The following is a 20,720-nucleotide window of genomic DNA, read 5'->3' on the forward strand; positions in this document are numbered from 1 at the left end:
AAAAGGTAGCTGTTTTTATTACTATTATTATGAAAAGATTTTTTTAAATGAAAAGATTCTTGAATAATAGCATACGAAGAGATTTCATTTTCTTCTAGCGGAAATATGTGTAAGTAAAATATTTGCTTGATATTCTATTTTTTTTGGGGGGGGGCAGTATTAGTATTGCTTCCAGGGCCTTGCACTCACCTGACTTGCTTTGTTCATGAGTGACAATCTATCACTTGAGCCACACCTTTAGTCTGGCTTTTTTCTTTTTATAGTCCTGGGGTTTGAATTCATGGTCTCATGCTTGATGAGCAAGTACTCAACTACTTGAGCCACGCCTCCAGCCAGATAATAAAAGATTTCTAAAGAAAACTAAATATAAAAGTTATTATACTGAGGCTGGGGAGGTGACTCAGTGGTAGAGTGCTTGCCTCCCATGCATGAGGCCCTGGGTTCGATTCTTCAGCATCACATAAAGAGAAAAGGCCAGAAGTGGCACTGTGGCTCATTGGTAGAGCGCTAGCCTTGAGCTGAACAGCTCAGGGACAGCGCCCAGGCCTAGAGTTCAAGCTCCACAACGGACCAAAAAAAAAATTATTATACTTCAGATTCCTTTACTCTTAATGAGATTTAAGGAGATAATACAAGATACATACAAGAATATGTATTTGTGGGTACTTCAGATGGCTTGTTTGTTCCTTTGAAACATGTCAGCAATTTTGTCACATTTATGGCTATCTACATATGTAATAACATGAAAGCTCAAGAACAGAATCGAGATCATAAAAGGAATATCAGTAATAATCTATTCTGATTGGTTTTTATGAATAAGTACTTATAAACAATGCTATTTGAAAGTTCACCTTATAAATTTTATTAATTTCTGGACTGGGAATGTAGCTTAGTGGTAGAGTGCTTGCCTAGCATACACGAAACCCTGGGTTTGATTCCTCAGTACCCCATAAACAGAAAAAGCCAGAAGTGGCACTGTGGCTCAAGTGGTAGAGTGCTAGCCTTGAGCAAAAAGAAACACAGTGCCTAGGGCCTGAGTTCAAGCCCCAGGACTTGGAAAAAAAATTCTCTGGAGAGAATATGACATATATATTTATATCGTTAAGAAATAGTGAAATTAGCATGGTATAATTTGCTATCTCATTTAATTTTCCTACTAGCCAGAGTTAGCTGTTACTTTCTCCATTTGCAAAGATTCTGAGGCATAGAGAGGTTATGTAACTTACTAAATTCACATAGCTAGAACATAGAATTAAATTCTGATTTTTATTAGAATTAAATTCTGGCTGATTCCACAGTCTGAAATCTTAACCTCTACCTTATAGTCTTCCTGACACTTAAAAAACAATCTTCCTATATTATTCCTCTTCCCTCTCCCCTCCTCCTTTATCGCTTTCTCCTTTTCTTTACCTTTTGGTAGTACTGAGGACTTAAACTCAGGGCTTTGGCAGGAGAGCACTGCTCCACTTGAGCCACTTCCTCACCACTACCTTTTCTTTCTTTAGTGTTTGTTCTGTTTGTTTTTTCAGATAAGACCTCATATTTTCCCCAGACTGGTCTCACTCAGATCATGATCCTCCCACCTACCTTGGCCACGTAACTGAGATTGCAGATGTAGTCACGCTATATTGATCTTATTGGCTGAGATCAGATCTTGCAAACCTTATACCTGGGTTGGCCTTGAACCCCAACCCTCCCAATGTCTTGCCTCCTGAGTTAGCTGGAATTACAAGCAGGGTAAACCACTATGCCCAGCCAATAATCTTAAATATCCATTTTGTTGCTAAACTTTCGTAGTTCCTTAACTAAAAATGTGTGCGTTTTCCCTTTTACATACCCACACCAATTTGCATTAACCCAACTAACAGACTCGTACCTGGTACCCAGCTACCATCCCCCAATTGCCCAGGTACAGGCCCCCGGGGCAGTCTGAAGCCCCCCAACATTCCTAAAAGATAGTCCCTTTGGTCCTCTCATTCAACGAATTCCTGTTTAACTGCAGCAGTGTGTTTCTCTGCGGAAAACCAACTCGGGCCTCGCTTTCAGCCACGACACACAGGCGCTCTCCCTGCCTGTCAATCGGTGTTGGCCACGGCCTCCTCATGGCTGCGTGTGATTTACCACGCGCCGTCCCCGGCGCCCGGCGGGCCTGCGGCTTCTTCCCCGCATCCCTCACGGCCACCCGCGGCCCCGTTTCGGCCTCACAGCCGGCCTCAGACTACGCGGCGCCATCCTCCCTGCCAACGCAGGAGAGGCTTCAGGCCACGGCCAGGCCTATGGGACTGAAGGCCAGGAGGGCGGGGAGGGTCTGGAAGTTTGGGGCTCGCAGACCCCCCCCTCCTGGCCGGCTGGGGCGGGACGCAGGGTATCTCAGTCTGGGGTTTCCTCCCGCGGAGAGGCCCGGCTCCCGGGACTCCGAGCGGAACTACAACTCCCAGCTCCGTGGCTTCCCGGACTTCCGGAATTCAGCTACCGCCTGGCCGGAAGCAGCTGAGACCCGGCCAACTGAGCCGGGGGCGGGGGGATTTAATTCAGCCGGAGGAAGGGGGCGGGGAGAGTCGTGGGGGGCACCTGACATTTCGCCACCATGAACGTGGTTTTTGCTGTGAAGCAGTACATTTCCAAAATGATAGAGGACAGCGGGCCTGGGATGAAAGTGCTGCTCATGGACAAAGAGACGGTGAGTGGGCTTTGGCTCGACGTGGGTTGGCGGACGGGTCCTCCCTCCCTGGGTGTGTAGCCCGTCCGAATGCCATTTAATTCGGGGTAATGAGGGTCAGTCCTGTGTCGCACTGGAAAGTTGTGTGAGGCTTTCCCAGGGGGGTTTCCATCTAAATGGCTCTGAATCGGTGCCTCGAGACTTCTTGTACCCGACACAATGTCTCTACTAAGAAATCAGCTCCTGTGTGAGCATACGTGGAAGCTTTCAGGACACTCCTGCTGTTTTCACTCAGGCTGGTGTTTTCCAAGAAAAGCTGTTACAGCTCAAACTGGAATGACAGGTTGTTGGCCACAGACATAAAGAAAGGGAAACACTTGAATGAGATGGGAAACATTTCTTGTTCAATTTATGGATTGTTCCTGTTCCGACAGAGCATTGTTTTTCATGCTGACACGTTACTTCCTGTTTTGGATGTTCAGTGAATGTTATTCTGTATTTTAGAGCTTATCAAGTTAGATCTTAGTGCTTTCTTAAAAAAATTTTTTAAAGGTTTTCTTTCTGAACTAGCATCACCTGGTTAATTCTTTTCCTTTCCAGACTGGTATCGTGAGTATGGTATATACACAATCAGAGATTCTTCAGAAGGAAGTATACCTCTTTGAACGCATTGATTCTCAAAATCGAGAGATCATGAAACACCTGAAGGCAATTTGTTTTCTTCGACCTACAAAGGTACTACACAAACTTGATCTACCGTCTTCCCAGACAAATGCAGAGCATTCTGACCTGAAAGCATTATGAAGGCAAAATAAATTTATATTATCATCATTTGTGTATCATAATTATCCTAGTTTGTCCGTTACAACTTTCATTCTTCTCTTTATCATAGATCGGTGTACACCTTTCAGCCAGTTTTTCCTTTAAGATGCTATTGAGGTTCATGGCACTTCCCAAAGTTACTAACTACTCTGATAGAGACTCATATCACTTTATTCCTGGATTAACTTCCATACTTTTCAGTTAACACCACTGGCACTTACTTAATCTTATATATAGTTGTTAGTATTTTTAAACCTTTTCCATTTTATTCACATCTATACCTAGAAACAAATAGTAGTTTAATTTTACTTTCATGATTACATCTATAGTTAGTGACCCAATAGTCACTAGATTGCTAGATTGGTCTTCCGTTATGTATCCTACCTTCCTGTAACTCAATTTTGCTTTTCCAGTTTCCAACTGGGCTTCTTTTGCTCAAAGTTAGCATTCTGCCATTTAAGCCACAGCTCCACTTCAGCTTTTTAGAGATAAAAGACTCATTTTCTTGCCTGGGCTGTCTTCAAACTATGACCCTCAGATATCAGCCTCCTGAGTAGCTAGGATTACATGTGTATGAGCCACCAGTGCTCAACTCATTTTTCAGTTTTTGTCCATCACTTTCTAAATTTGAGCATCTCCTTTAAAAATCTTTTGCTAGGGCTGGGAATGTGGCTTAGTGGTAGAGTGCTTGTCTAACATGCATGGGACCCTGAGTTCAATTCCTCAGTACCACATAAACAGAAAAAGCCAGAATTGGCATTGTGGCTCAAGTGGTAGAGTGCTAACCTTGAGCAGAAGCTCAGGGACAGTGCCCAGGCCCTGAGTTCAAGCCCCAGGACTGGAACATAAATTCTTTGCTATTTCTATCTTATTTTGTATATTCTCTTGTTTCATATCCATGTTCTTCAACTCTATTGCACTTTCACCATGCTTGTACATTGTGTACTTCTCAAAATAAAAATCTGAGTATATCACTGTTGCTTGAAATCCTAAGATGACTTCTCATTGCTTTTGTTACATAGACAGAACTCTTTTCTGTGGCCCATTGTGGTCTAATTTCTACTATTTCTTTAGCCTTGTTTCAAACTTTTTCCATTTTGTACTCTACACCTACACCAATAGTCTTTTAGTCCACTGCATTTCCTCTTATTCCAGCATGCCACAGGACTTCGCATGGGCTCCTCCTTTTGTCTAGAACTTCTCAAGTCCTCAGGAAAACCCTCCCAGGGCTTACTGACCAGGTCAAACTCCTTTGATTAAATGCAGCACTATCTTTTCCCTTCCCAGTCACTTGTCATGGTAAAGTTACATGGTTTGTGATTAATATTTGTCTTTCCTGTCAGCAGTAAGCTCTATGAGAGCAGAAGTTATATTTATTTTCTCTCATTAATGTGTCCTCTGTAGTTGCTACAGAGAACACTTAATAAATATTTGCTTCATATAACTTGATGAATATAAATTGTTTCATATTTGTTGTTCTGACTCATAAAATTTTGTTTCAAGACAGGTTTTAATAGATCATTTAATTCTTTATTCCCCCAACTGTGAGAGAACCTCTTTCACAGCAATATGCACTCTCAAACTCTCTTAGGCTTCGTCTTTTTTACCTAGCATATTATGAGAAAGTAATCATAGATTTAAAATATTTTTATTTGAAGTCTGTAATCCTAGCTACCTTGGAGACAGGCAGGAGATTAAGGTTCAAGGCCAGCCCAGACAAAATAAGGTCTGGAAACTCCATATCAACCAGCAGCTGGATATGGTGGTGTGTACAGTTATTCCAGCTATGGAAAAAGCACAAATGGGATCAATGTCCAGGCCAGCCTGGGCAAAAAATGAGTCCCTATTTCAAAAATAACCAACTCAAGCCAGAAGTGGAGCTATGGCTCAAGTGGTAGAGTGTTATCCTTGAGTACAAAAACTTAGGAACAGGGCCTGAATTTGAGCCCCAGGACTGGCATCATTTAAAAAAAAAAACAAAACTTCGAAAAGTGGCAGATAGAGTGACTCAAGTGGTAGAGTGTCTGCCTAGCAAGTGCAAGACTGAATTCAAAACTCAGTATCACCAAAAAATAATTTTTTCCAGATGTATTGATACACTCCTGCAATTCTTAGCACTTGGATACTGAAGCAAGAAAATAGAGAGCTCAAGATCCACATAGCAGACCTACGAAGCCTACGTGACTGCCATAAAAATGTTTGTCCTTAAGATTTTGTCATTTAATTTTTAATGCATTTAAGTCTAGATGATAATTTACTTTTCTCCATTTAGTAAATAATATACCTTAAGCTGTTTTTCATAGTGTAAATAAAAATGAATATTAAATTTTAAAAGACCATAGAATGTTTAGTTTTGGAGCCAGTTTATATAAAACTTTATCCATGTGTTATAGTCTCAAATATAAATAAAATACATGTCATGACTTTTCATAGTTGGAATTGTCATAGTTAGAAAGGTCATATAAAAACTGTTGTTTTGCTCCTAACAATCATATTTTAAAATAATGAAAGAAAATGTCAGCATGTTGTTTGCAAAACTTCACAAACATTACAGTCGTGCAGACCCTTCAGTCCCAATAAGTTAAAGGATTACACACATTTTAATTTTCTAAATAAAGATTTTGATTATATGAATACAATTTACAGACAAGCATCTTGAAGTAAATTTGCATAATTATTTTATATTACATTATTTGCATCATATATATATAAAATAACATTTTTATTTATTTTGCCAGTTCTGGGGCTTGAACTTTGGGCCTGGGCACTATCCCTAAAGCTAGCACTCTTACCACTAGAGCCACAGCTCCACTTCTTTTTCTGGTTAACTGGAAATTTAGGGACTTTTCTGTTTGGGTTGGCTTTGAAACAGATCTCAGATCTCAGCTCCTGGAATAGCTAGTAGGCGTGAGCCACCAGCACCCAACTTACATCCTTTATATTTTTATCTTAATAAAGCCAAGATAAGAAACGAGCACGGGGGTAACACTGTTAAAAAAAAGAAATGTACTAGCCAGGTGCCAGTGGCTCATGCCTGTAATCCTAGCTGCTAAGGAGAAGGAGATCTGAGGATCATGGTTCAAAGCCAACCAGGGCAGGAAAGTTCTTGAGACTCTTATCTCCAATTAATCACCAAAAAACTGGAATAGGTGCTGTGGCTCAAGTGATAGAGTTCTAGCCTCGAGCTGAACTCGCTGAGGGACAGCACCGAGGCCCAGAGTTCAAGCCCCACAACTGACAAAAAAAAAGAAAAAGAAAAGAAAAGAAATGTACTCCTTATTTTACTTATATAATTATAACTAACCTCCCTGTACATCACCCTTACAATAAAATTTAAATTAAAAAATAAAGGTAGTTAATATTAACTGTATATTAATTTTAATATATGTATACTATTAAATCCTATGTATGATTCTAGTTGTCATATTTAATATTTCCTTTTTGTCTTCAGCCCTCACTAGCTAACACATAGTCTTGTCCTCAGCATACAATCAATTCAGTAAATCAATCAATCAATGGATAATACTTATTACTTTTCGATTTAAGCAGTTTTCTTCATATCTGCTTTGTTTAATTGTTCTGTATTTTCTAGGAGAATGTGGATTATCTGATTCAGGAACTCCGAAGACCCAAATACAGTATATATTTTATTTGTAAGTATGTTAGTTCCTTGTTCAGTCATGTATATGCGTCCCAGGTTTTATGTTCCATAGAGCACTTTGTATCATCAAGTCCATTGAATCCCTCACTGTAAAAGTCTGGCTTATGTGACAGCCTTTCAAAGTAGTAAAGGTATTGTAGCCAGTATTCTCTTAAAAAGAGCTAAATATGATTTCCATTTATCATTGTCTTCTTTTTTTTTTAAATTTTATTTTATTTTATTTGAGAACATACTGTACAGAGGGGCTACAATTACATGGGCAGGATAATGCATACATTTCTTACCAAGCATTGCAGCCTCCTCCTTTGTTTACCCTTCACCTCCCTATCATTGTCTTCTTAAAAAGTAAAAGCCTTTTTAGTTTTTTTTTGCCTTTCAAGATGCTTCATAAGTAAAAAGTTTTAAGTTGTCAAATTTTACATTCTACCTCCACCAAAAAGGAAGCAAAACCAAAGTCATGTTTACTTATTTCTATATTTCACTTACAAATTGATATATAGATGCTGATTTTATTTGGGAACATGCTATACTTGGTGCGTTAGAAAAGTAAAGATTTACTTTGCACATATCCAGCTTCTCTTTGCTACTTTATGTAATGCATGAATGTAAAAATCACCAGGTAGTTATGGGTTGGAAGTCTGGAAATAAAGTAGGTTTATGATTACTATACAATTGAGGTGGCTTTTTCTGATCTAATACATTCTGCTATGGAAGTTACATCTGTTCTCCTCTAGATGTCATTATTGATCTTTGAAGAATTAGCAATGGTTCCAAAACAAAGGACAAAACAACACTCAGTCAGTAGGACATTTAAGATGTTCTAAAGCTTTTGAGTTTTAGGGTTTACACTATAGTCCACATATTGTATAATTTAATAATTATACAAAACATTAACATTTGTAACAACACTACATTTTAAAAGAATTATCCATTTTATTTTCTTTGATCCTTTATAACATCTCAAAAGGTATGAATGAGCTATTTTGTTAGTCTGTCATCCCAATTTTTGTTCGTTTCTTTTAGTTATTTGTTTTTGGCTAATAGTCATCATTTTTCTTTTTTAATTACACTTTTAATTTTGAAATAATTGAAGATTTACATGTGCTATGGTTTGCATATGGTTTGTTCCCTCCAAAACCTGTGTTAGAATTTAGTGCCTATTGTAAGATATTAAACTAAATTTTCCATAGTCTGGATCATCTGAATTATACCACCATGGAAGTAGTTTTACATGTTTCTTGCAGTTTAAAATATTCCTCTACCTGTAAATTCCTAGATAGATGTACAGCCTTGATTGGGTTAAGTTTCCATTTGTCTTTGGCAGGATACTCAATAAGTTATATTGCATCATTTCATTACTTGTTTGTTCTTGAGACACCAACAACTGTTGATGCTCAGTGCTTAGGGTCCATCACTAGGGACATCTAATTCAATTGTAACATTTCTTCTATATTTTGCTTTGGTAGTGATTTTGTAGGTTGTTTGTAGATTGAGTTATGTAACTCAAGCTGGCCTTGAGTTTACTGTGTGATCCAAGCAGGCCTCAAATTTACAACCTTCCTAATGTATTCTCCTAAGTGCTGGCTGGGACTACTCTGGACAGCATGTGCCACTACACCTGGCTTTCTTCTTTATTTTTAGTTTGTTTTTGTTTTTGTTTTCAGTACTGGGATTTAAAATCAGGGTCCTGTGCTTGCCAGGCAAGTGATTTAACAACTTGAGCCACACTGTCAGCCCATTTTTGCATTGGTTATTTTCAGGGTAGGGACTAGTTTTATATTCTGGCTGGCATGGGCTGCAGCCTGTCTATTTATGCTTTCTGGAATCATTGGGGTGACAGGCTCACAGTACCAGGCCTACCCATTATGTTATCCCAAAGCTGGGATAGCAGGTGCCAGCTACCAAAGCTCAGCCATTTGGTTGAGATGGAGTCTTAGTCTTGTGAACTTTTATGATGAACTGGCCTCAAATCTTGCTCCCTCAAACCTTTGCCTCCCAAATAGCTTGGGTCACAGCACTTGGCTAGATGAAATATTTTATAAAGAAATTTTTTCTAGCTGGGCAGCGGTGGCTCACACCTGCAATCCTGGCTACTCAGGAGGCTGAGATCTGAAGATGGCGATTCAAGGCCAGCCCAGGGCAACCAAGTCCATGAGACTCCTATCTCCAATTAACCACCAGAAAACTAGAAGTGGTGCTGTGGCTCAAGTGGTAGAGTGCTTACTTTGAACTGAAGAGCTGAGGGACAGCACCCAAGCCCAGATTTTAAGCCCCACAACTGACAACAAAAAATAAATTAAAAATAAGAAAATTTTTCTAAGGGTTGGGAATGTAGTTCAATGGTTGAGTTTTTGGCCTATATGGGCAAAAAAATTCCTCATCTACTATTTAATATAATTTACATAAAAGAAAGGATTAAAAGGAAGCATTGCTTTTTTCCCTTGATTTACTATTTTCATATAATAACTTGATTACCTAAGAAGATTCTCTAGTATTTCCTATGGTGGTCTTTTTTGTATTATTTATAGATTTAAGCATTTATAAACTGTTTTCAATTTGAAGGCGTATGGCTTTGGCATATACCATATTTTGAACTAAACTTTACTTATTCATTAGGTTTTAACTATCAGGCCCATTTATGTCTAGTTGCAGCAGAGATAATCTCCTTACAGTCAAATGGAACTCCTGTGTCTGTTTCAGATTTCAGTAATGTGATCAGCAAAAGTGATGTGAAATCGTTAGCTGAAGCTGATGAACAGGAAGTTGTGGCTGAGGTTCAGGTAAATAAGTTGGTTTTGTAACATATCTCTTATATTAGCTCTTTGAAAAGATTTTAGTGTCAAAATAAGATGCTGTCTCAAGAGAGGCAATTGAGCAGACAAATAAATGTGCATTACACGAGACTATATTTACATGTAAAAGGTTGAAAGAGGTATAAAATTGGATCTGAAAGGAATCAGTGGAAAGAAGAAGAATGGGCAATGAGTTGGTAAGCAGGGCTTCACAGGGTCAAGACAAGTACATTCATCAATGGGACTGTGCCTGATTGGGCGAGTAGGAAGTAAATATTGTAAGGGAGCTTTCTTTTAGTTTTGGCTAGTCCAGGGGCTTGAACTCAGGACCTGGGCACTGTTCCTGAGCTTCTTTTGCTCAAGGCGAGCACCCTACCACTTGAGCCACAGCACCACTTGCAGCTTTTTCTGTTTATGTGTTACCAAAGAATCGAACCCAGGGTTTCGTTCATGCTAAGCAAGCACTCTACCACTAAGCCACATTTCCAGCCCTGTAAGGGAGCTTTCTTATAGTTACTGTTTGTAATTTTCTCTTTTCTAAACTTTTGTTTTTAGGTTAAATCTTGGAAACTCTATAAACATTATTTAGCATGCCATATATATGTGAGGGCATATTATGTTACCTTTTCCTGCTTGACTACTTAATACATTGTTCTTTAATACATTTATCACAAACATTTGGATATATTTATCACCTAAGTGAAAAATAGTGCCTTCATAAGCAGCAAAGTTTTGAATTTTTCAGAAGAACATCCTAGGTGATAAATTAATAAAAAGATAACTTCTTTTAAATCATATTGTCCCTCATGAGACTATATTGGAAAGAAATAAAAGGATGGCAAAGTTCTTTTATCTAGGTATAATGTAACGCTGTATATCCCATGACAGGGTTTTATTTTTTACTAATAAAATAAGGCCTGGAGGCCTCCAGAAATATGTGTACCTCTACAGTTTTTTAAAAAAAGATTTTAATTCCTTCACCCTTTTATTACTTACTTTAATGTTTTTGTATTATTTCTGCTTGAAAATATTTCTGCTTGTTATAATTGAAGTTCATAGAATGACTGATCACGGTGCTTTATTTCAGGAATTTTATGGTGATTATATTGCTGTGAATCCACATTTGTTTTCCCTCAATATTTTGGGTTGTTGTCAGGTATGGAAAAAAAAACTTAAAACTAAATTAATTCATCAATTGGAAGTTAATAATAATTGGACAGGTAAAAAAATTAAAACATGTTTGAATTTAATGTTTTTTTTAACAAACAGGGTCGAAACTGGGATCCAGCCCAACTCTCCAGAACAACTCAAGGACTGACAGCTCTCCTTTTATCTCTGAAGAAGTGTCCCATGATCCGTTATCAGCTTTCATCAGAGGCAGCAAAGAGACTTGCAGAATGTGTTAAGGTAGGGCATTCCCTATCCTGGATTCTTTTTTTTTTTTTTTTTTAAATTTTAAGTAAATTTGTTAATCTGTTCAGTAACAAATATGTATTCATTTATTTCATGTTGGAAAATATAGAAAATACAGAGAAAGAAATTAGAAATGAGTATAATCTCATTACCTGGAGATTGTACTGTTAATTTTCTGACTCTCATATGCATAAATGCTGTGTATCTATGTATATATGTCTATGTATGTATGTGTGTTCATGCATATGTACCTATCCTTGATTCTGAAACATCAAATCCAGTCATGTCCCTCATATTTCAGAAACTATCAGGAATATTTTCTGTTAACAATTTGTTATATTTACTGGCAAAGAAGCACGTCTATAGAATTCAAAACAAAAAAGTAACAAATTAATAGCTAAGACTGTTAGGTTTAACCTAAGGCACATTCACAAGCTATTTAACACTTTGAGGTCCAGGTAAGCCACTTGTAAAGTAGGGTTTCAGGCTTTAATCTCTTAAATAGTATGCTGTAAAACTTTGTGAAACTTCTGAGTTCTTTTATGAAAGCCCATGAAGGTGTGAAGAACTGTGTATGTTTTTTATTTATTTCCTATTTTTATCATCTCTATAGACAACTAATTGACCAGGCAATTTTTCTCTTTTACATCACCAGCAAGTGATTACTAAAGAATATGAACTGTTTGAATTCCGGCGGACAGAGGTTCCTCCACTACTACTTATTTTAGATCGCTGCGATGATGCCATCACTCCATTACTCAACCAGGTGCAGAGCCTTCTATTAGCCTAAAAAAAGGATGATTTTAAGTGGTATTCGTCAAAGTGCAGATATGGAAATAAGTAATATTGTCCATTCTATTTGCTTCCTATTGTCAGCTACTCTTGGTTTTTGCCTTGTATTTCCTTGTAGTTTAGTATCATTTTTCCAGCCACATTGTTAACTCCTTGTTCTGCATTATCTTTCCAATCCCTTTCTACAAAGCTCCCACTTATAATCAAAGTAACTCCTAAACTGTGTAGTTTCTTTTTGTTTGTTTGTTTTTTTTTGTCAGTCGTGGGGTTTGAACTCTGGGCCTGAGTGCTGTCCCTCAGCAATTCAGCTCAAAGGCTAACGCTCTACCACTTGAGCTACAGCACCACTTCCAGTTTTCTGGTGGTTTATTGGAGATAAGAGTTTCACGGAGTTTCCTGCTCAGGAGATCTCAGCCTCCTGAGTAGCTAGGATTACAGGCGTGAGCCACCGGCACCCGGCTAAACTGTGTAGTTTCTAATTTCCAATATTTCCTTCTCTCTGTTTTCTTTCCCAGTCTTGTTGTTATTTCCTTGTAGACCCTCATTTCTTGTGGAATAGCATCTATTTGATTCTTTATTTATTAATTTACTTATTTCTGGTCATAGGGCTTGAAGTCAGGGCCTGGTCTCTTTCCCTAAGCAATTTTGCTTAAGGCTAATGCTCTCCCACTTTGAGTCACAGCTGTGCTTCTACTTTTTGGTGGTTAGTTGGTGATAAGAGTCTCACAGACAAAAAAAAAAAAAAAAAGCGTCTCACAGACTTTCCTGCCTGGTGGCTTTGAACCACAATCCTCAGGTTTCAGCCTCGTGAGTAGCTAGGATTACAGGCGTGAGCCACCAGCTCCTGGCTTTGATTCCTCACTTTTAATTTATTCTCACTTGAGTATATTCTACAAACCCAATGTTGTTAAGTGACTTTTCCTGAATAACAGTAAGCCTATTGATCCTGGCTTAGAAATCTTTGTTGGTTCCCATTTGCCTACTGGGTTAGAAAGAGTTTTCATAGCATGTACCAAACCTTGCACAAAACCTTCAGCTCACTGATGCAAAGATGCCATATCATTTCTTGCCATCATGCTTTTGCTCTTAACTATTGTCTAGACTCTGGAATGTTTGGAATACCTTTCCTTCCCATCTTCACCTTTCAAAATACTTGTCCTGGGCTCGGAAGGTGGCTTAGTGGTAGCGTGCTTGCCTAGCATGCATGAAACCCTGGGTTCGATTCCTCAGTACCACATAAACAGAAAAAGCTGGAGTCGGTGCTGTGGCTCAAGTGGTAGAACGCTAGCCTTGAGCTGAAGAGCACAGGGACAGCACCCAGGCCGAGTTCAAGCACCACAACCAATAAAAACAAAACAAAACAAAATATTTGTCCTTAGGACCACCCAAAAGCCACATAACATCTCTTTGGAGATTGTACTGTGTTCTTTCAGTCAGGCATGTTCTTTTCGCCCTAAACTCACTGTAGAACTCCTTGTTACATCTCATACTTCACCAAGTTGTAACTTTGGTTGTTTTATCCTGGTGAAACTATATCACCAGTGTTTATTTTCTTACACGTGAAAACACAGTTCCTTACACATAATAAGGTGCCCTGTTAATAGTGTCTGGATTTATTTATTTTTTGGGGGGGGGGTCCGGTTGTGGGGCCTGAACTCTGGGCCTGGGTGCTGTTCCTCAGCTCTTCAGCTCAAGGCTAGTGCTCTACCACTTGAGCCACAGCACCACTTCCGGCTTTTTTCTTTTTGCTTATATGGTGCTGAGGAATCGAACCCAGGGCCTCAGACTTGCAAGGCAAGCGCTCTACCACTGAGCCACCTTCCCAGCGCCAAGTGTCTGGATTTATAAGAAAGGCATATGTTTCAGTTTCTTCCCAGCTTATAATAGTGTCCAATCTGTGGTTGGAGAGTGAAAAAACTTCTCTATCGTGTAAAGGGAACTCTGCATTTCTAAAATTGTTCACTAAAGGAACTTTTGATAGTATAAAAGAGTAGAAAGAAATATAATTGTCTATAATTCTATGTTCCGAAGAAAAGCAACTATTTATTCAATAAATTTCACTGAGAACGTGTACCATGTATTGAACTAAGCATTGGCAATAATAGGTTAGAGATATAGTCTGAATCCTCAAAGAACTCATAATCCAATGAAGAAAGAAAAAAATGATGATTTTCATTATAGAGTAAGTGCTGTAGAACCAAGCACAGAATGCTGTCCACAGAAACATATAACTTTGTTGTTCTTAATTTAAGCCCTAAAGGAACTTGGTGTTTCAAGGATTCCTTTGCAAATACTTTTAGGAAATAAAGTACCTTCTTTATTATCTCTTAAATTATTTCTTAATAAATTTAGTTTGAGATAAAATGCATATGCTACAAATATACAATATTTCTAGCATTTGGATTCTACTTTTGTAATGAGCCTATGAATAATAGTAATCCATTCTTCATAAATAGGGACAAAGCAAAATTGTAGTTTCTCTTTTCTGGTTTTACCAAATACATTTACATTTTTAAAGATGGAAACTGATCCTTCACAACTCATTCTAGGTAAAATATAAAATATAATAAATTCAGAGACAAGTTTCTGAATGTGCCAATGTTTTCATCAACTCACAATTTTTTTTTCTGATACTATTAGTAGTTCCAGGATAAATATAGCACCACTCAGATCTGCAAGAACACACTTCTCCTGCTGCAGAAAACCACAGAAGCGCACAGGAAATGGTACAGCTTGTAACTGCAGTACCAATATAGCCCTATCTGTGAAGCCAAAAATATACTCTTAATTCACAGGCAAAACTTGGAGCTAATGATAGATCTAATTTGTTTTCTTTCTATCATGAATATTCATCTTGCTGCCCTTCTTCTTAAAATGTGAAATCAAAAAGTATTTTGACGTTTGGGTGTTTAACCAATTAAAAAATGACAATCTTAATACATATTGTGGCATGAAGAATTAGAGTAATGTAAACTAACTAGAGAATCTTCATGTAACACAGGCTAGTTATTAAGAATGTTAATAGTTCTGTTTGTTTTCCTGAACATTTAATATTTCCATTTACGAGTTACTACCATTTTTATTATAATTCTTTATTTAGTGGACATACCAAGCCATGGTTCATGAACTACTAGGCATAAACAACAATCGGATTGATCTTTCCAGAGTGCCGGGGATCAGTAAAGACTTACGAGAGGTGGTCCTATCTGCTGAAAATGATGAATTCTATGCTAATGTACGTGGCTTTAATTTTTTTATTGTTTCTAGTTGTCCAGCTATTTTTATGTGAGAAGATCAATGTTGGCTTGTTAGAGTGGGGACACATGAGGGATTTCATGTGAAAGGACAAGAGCAGGATGCATCTTAGTGCAACAAAATCCTTAGATTCTGATCTATTAACTTTTTTTTCATAGAAATCACATAGTTATTTACTTCCCTTCCTTCCAGTAGCTCCTTGTGAGAATAATAATGGTATTCATCACTAGATTCTGGATAATGTCCAGATTTGGTAATTAAAATGGAATTTGCCCTTCAATACTATGCTCATGATTCTTTTTCATTTCTTATTTTAAATAGTCAAACTATTTGATGAACTATACTTCCAACTTTTTTTTTTTTTTTGCCAGTCATGGTACCTGAACTCTGGGCCTAGGCACTGTCCCTCAGCTCTTCAGCTCAAGGCTAGTGCTCTACCACTTGAGCCACAGTACCACTTTGAGCTTTTTCTGCTTATGTGGTGCTGAGGAATCGAACCCAGGGCCTCATGCATGCAAGGCAAGGACTCTGCCACTGAGCCACCTTCTCAGCCCCTTCCAACTTTTTTTTTTTCACAGAATATGTACCTAAACTTTGCAGAGATTGGTAGCAATATAAAGAATCTTATGGAAGACTTCCAGAAGAGGAAACCAAAAGAACAACAAAAACTAGAATCAATAGCAGACATGAAGGTAAATCAAATACATCAATGGTCTTATATATATGTCTTTGGAACTACACATGTAAATGACATTTCTGAGATATTCTGGATCTTATTTCTACCTGATTCACTTTGTTTCATTTAAGACATTTTCTTTGATGTCCCTCTTTTAGTAAACAATACAGTGCAACATTCATCATCAGCCATGTGCTTTTTTTCTGTTTTTCATGATTCTTTGAAGACTCAATCTTTGACATAGACTTAAGCATAATAAAATGCCTTGTGTTTAAGAGTAGTAGATGTCTTTGCCTGGACAGAAAAATTACTCCTGCTTTTTAAAATTACTTCTTCATACATGCCTATCCTCATTCAAAAAGTAACACAATCTCCCACTGATGTTTTTCCCTTGGCAGGCCTTTGTTGAGAATTATCCACAGTTTAAGAAGATGTCTGGGACTGTATCAAAGCATGTGACAGTAGTTGGAGAACTGTCTCGGTTGGTCAGTGAGCGGAATCTGCTGGAAGTTTCAGAGGTTGAGCAAGAATTGGCCTGTCAAAATGACCATTCTAGTGCTCTTCAGGTCAGTCTAATTTGATGAGCACCTACTATGTGTAAAACACTGTACCAGGCAAAGCAAGAGATGCAAAGGCAAGTAAACCTTCACCAACATGGCTTAACAATTTGGCTTAAGCAAGGAGTTGAGGCAAGAACAAATGAATACTATTTAAGATGGACATATAAGAATCCCAGAAGAAATATAACATCTAATCCCAAGGGTTCAGTGGGTTCATTGAGTATTTATCAAAGCATCCTTACTTACTAGAAAGAGTGTTAGACTAGAATTTTAGTGTTTGGTTTACCACTTACTGACTCTGTAACCTGGAGTTGTTGATTTAACTTCTGAACCAGTTTTTACATTTATAAAATAGGTATAATACATATGACAGATAAGTTTTTTTTCTTTTTTTTTATTAATTTAAGATTGCTTTTTATTCCACAAACATATGAATGTCTGCTACATGTACATACTTTTTTGATGATCTAGGATAAAAAGATGAATAAGATACCTCTTTTTCAATGTGTTCGCACTATAGAAGGAAAGAAAGAAATGAAAAGGAATTGTAATACCATGCAATAAACACTTCCACAGGAGGATTTACAAATATAGAGGAAGAACAGCTGATTTCTCCAATGATGAGGCTTCTTAATGTTTCTTAGAGAACATGACATACAAACTGGATCTGGACAGATAAATTAGTAAAAATATCAAGTAGAGAAAAAAGGAGGAATATTCTCAGCAGAGAAAATGTAGGCATAGAGGTACGTGTGTGTAAACAGGTAATAGTTCAAGATATGACCCAAGGAGTGGTTTTAGATAATCTAGGACAACAGACTGGAACAGATTGAAAGGAGGTTGGGCTTTAATGTCAAAATGATGAAAGCTACTGGAGGATTTTAGAAGTGACATATTAGATCTTTACCTCGGGAAATTTAATGTCTCGTTAAAGAGACAAAACTAAGGCAAAAACATTGGATAATATTTCAAGATAATGTTTAAGTCAAAATTGTGATGCTGACTGTAATAGGACTTAAGGGTACTAGCAGTGTTTCTCTAAAAAGACAACATTAAGAAGAACCATAAAGAGTGAACAAATTTTTTTTCTTTTTCTTTTCTTTTTTTTTTTGATGTTGGTCTTGGGTCATGAACTCAGGCCTGGGCACTATCTCTTAGCTTTTTTGCTTAAAGGCTAGCACTCTACCCACTTGATCCACAGCTCCACTTATGGCTATTTTAGTCAGTTAACTGGAGATAAGAGACTCCTGGGCTTTCCTGCCCAGGCTGGCTTCAAACCTCAGTCCTCAGATCTCAGCCTCTTGAGTAGCTTGGATTACAGGAGTGAGCCACCAGCATCCAGCAGGCTAGTACTCTACCATCTGAGCCATGCTTCCAACCTTGAATGAATAAGATTTTGAAGGAGAATTTTTATCCAGAAATAACAAGCCAGGTGCTGGTGTCTCACTCCTGTAATACTATTCAAGAGGCTGAGATCAAGTTTGGTGGTTCAAAGCCAGCCTAGGCAGAAAAGTTCTTGATCCCTCACTAACCAGCAAAAAGCCTTTCTGGAGCTCAAGAGATAGAGTGCCAGCTGTGAGTAAGCAAGCCAAGCAAGAGCCCAAGGTCCCTGAGTTCAAGCCATGGAATTATATATGCACACATGAAAAAGAACAATAAAAGCAAAGATGCAAAAGGACACAGGAAATAATAGTTTGACTTCTTTAGCATGGATATAGAAGAGATATAGAAGATAAAATTGAATTCATAAACAGGAATTAGTATATGAAGATGCTTGTAAGAATAATTCCTATTTGCTAAAATAGACGGAGATCCAGTATAGGGTCTACATACAAAGTTGTTATGTATTTTGGGAAATTCTAATAAGAACATGCTAGAGGTGAAAAGTGGAAGCCAGAGAGCCTTGTAGAGTTACAGAGATAGTAATAAAAATGTCTAGTAAGGTACAAATCTGGGAGACATAGCAACGAGAAAAAAAAAAGAATTAAGTGACAGATAGAATATAAGGATAGAAAGAACAAATTAGAGGTAATTCCAAGGTTCCTGAGAAATGACACAATCATTCTGTCAAATGACAAAAAAAAAAATGATGTGTCAGAGATACCACTGACAAGTAATTTAGGAATAAATCTTTTGAGAGTTAGCTCATTTCTAAGTTACCTACAAGAAGCACAGTTATAGGACATGGTATTTTAACATTTAGTTTCTTTCCTTTCTCTGCTGCATTTCTACTTTATTTTATAAAATTATGTCAGCCTGGTATATTGGAAACAGCATAGGTTTTGGAGTCAGATTTCCCCGGCTTATATCCTGTTTCTATTTACCACTTTCTTTGGGGAAATTACCACCTTTGCCTATGTATCAGGAATAATGATTCCAAATTTTGCTGTTGTTATGAGAATTCAGTGTGCTATGCCTCACATATGATAGATGCTTTGTAATGTTGGTTCCCTTTCCCTAAATGTAACTTTTTTATATACATGGTGAAATCAAAAAAAAGGAATTCCACCTGTGACTGCTTATACCAAGGCCCTTACTAGGACTTACAAGGTTTTGTTGTTACTAGTTTAGTTTGGCTAGGTTTGTTGGGTTTCTTTTCCTCTTGTGTATGTGTTTGTTTGTAGCAATACTGGGATTTGAACTCAGGGTCTCATGCTTGCCAAGCAAGTACTCTACCACTTGAGCCATGCCTCCAGAACCTCTTCAGTTTTTTTGAGACAGGGTCTTTCTATGTAGCTCAGGCTGGCCTCAAATTCACAAGCCTCCTACTTCAGTCTCCTGCACACTGGATTTACAGTGATGTGCTCTCATGCCTGGCACCATTTTTGTTTTTAATTTTCTAAATACTTATCAAAATTTCCTCTGGAAACATCACAGTGTTGAAAATCACAATGATACTATTGCTTTATAGTTATGTAAAGTACCTTCTTATCACTGTTTTAATTTTATCTTGTTTTTTTTCCCTTCCAAATGAAAACCTGTAATATGAACTTTCCAAAGATGTTTCCCCTCATGATCTGAAAAATCTTCACCACTAGTCAAATTCATCTGTTTTGAGGATATGGATATGCTTAAATGGTGCATGTTTGGTTCTGGAACCAAATTTTTGTTAGCCTGCAGAATAAGTAGTTAGAAGTGGCAGAATATGTTCATTTTTAACTTACCATGATGAATAAAACAAATTCCATCTCAACTACAAACTTCAATTCATTGCTTTTTGACGTATTACTGTCTAAGGTCAAGCCACGAAATGTCATAACCCATAGGAGGGTTATAACCCCTTCACTTGCTGTTAAACAAAAGTTCCCTTTATGGACTATTCAAACCATGTTGTCAAAGAAATCCTTTATGATGTGGGGAGTCCATATGTATTGCTTATTGTAAAACCCTAGCATCCTGAACAAGAAAACCTCAGTAAAATTAAGTTCTAAAAATATTAAGTGAATCACAAAGCTCATATTTTTAAGTATCTGCTTTTATATTATTACCATCATCATTATTATTTGTTTTAGTTCTGATGATCAACCCAAGGCCTGTTCATGCTAGGAAAGTTCTGCTATTGAGCTACAGCCCCAGCTCACTATCTACTTTTGTGTGTGTTTGTGCTGGCTCATACCTATAGATTACTGTTGGTAAGTCTAGCTAGGACATGGACTTGAGACATGAGGTAGGTCCTGGTAGCTCGAAAGTGGGCAAAATAGACTATTCAAAGTCATCCCACAGGGGCTGGGAAGGTGGCTCAGTGGTAGAGTGCTTGCCTTGCATGCATGAGACCCTGGGTTCGATTCCTCAGCACCCCATAAGCAAAAAGAAAAAAGCCAGAAGTGGCGCTGTGGCTCAAGTGGTAGAGCTCCTAGCCTTGAGCTGAAGAGCTGAGGTACAGCGCCCAGGCCTAGAGTTCAGGCCCCACGACCGGACCCAAAACAAAAAATAAAACAAAAAAACAAAGTCATCCCACAGATCTGTGCCAAGTCTTCAAGGGTGAGCTCAGACAAGTCAGTATATCTAAATACTATACTAAATCTCAGGAAAAATAGGAGTGGTACCATGCATTCCATGCATGGCAACTCATACATGTAATCCTAGCACT

At 37.8% G+C, this 20,720-nt stretch overlaps 1 protein-coding gene across 1 annotated transcript in view; it reads left to right on the forward strand.

Moving 5' to 3' along the window:
• Positions 1-2,551: 2,551 nt before the first annotated feature.
• LOC138821641 (vacuolar protein sorting-associated protein 45) overlaps positions 2,552-20,720 on the forward strand; it is a 53,046-nt gene continuing 34,877 nt past the window's right edge. The window contains exons 1-10 of the mRNA XM_070014095.1: positions 2,552-2,680; positions 3,260-3,394; positions 7,074-7,134; positions 9,843-9,922; positions 11,022-11,090; positions 11,204-11,341; positions 12,003-12,113; positions 15,240-15,374; positions 15,973-16,086; positions 16,469-16,636. Coding sequence (XP_069870196.1) covers positions 2,588-2,680; positions 3,260-3,394; positions 7,074-7,134; positions 9,843-9,922; positions 11,022-11,090; positions 11,204-11,341; positions 12,003-12,113; positions 15,240-15,374; positions 15,973-16,086; positions 16,469-16,636 — 1,104 coding nt within the window. The 5' untranslated portion in view covers positions 2,552-2,587. The remainder of the gene's footprint in view (positions 2,681-3,259; positions 3,395-7,073; positions 7,135-9,842; positions 9,923-11,021; positions 11,091-11,203; positions 11,342-12,002; positions 12,114-15,239; positions 15,375-15,972; positions 16,087-16,468; positions 16,637-20,720) is intronic.

This window comes from Dipodomys merriami, unplaced genomic scaffold, assembly GCF_024711535.1.
Source record: "Dipodomys merriami isolate MVZ:Mamm:240054 unplaced genomic scaffold, mDipMer1.0.p SCAF_92, whole genome shotgun sequence".
NCBI lineage: Eukaryota > Metazoa > Chordata > Mammalia > Rodentia > Heteromyidae > Dipodomys > Dipodomys merriami.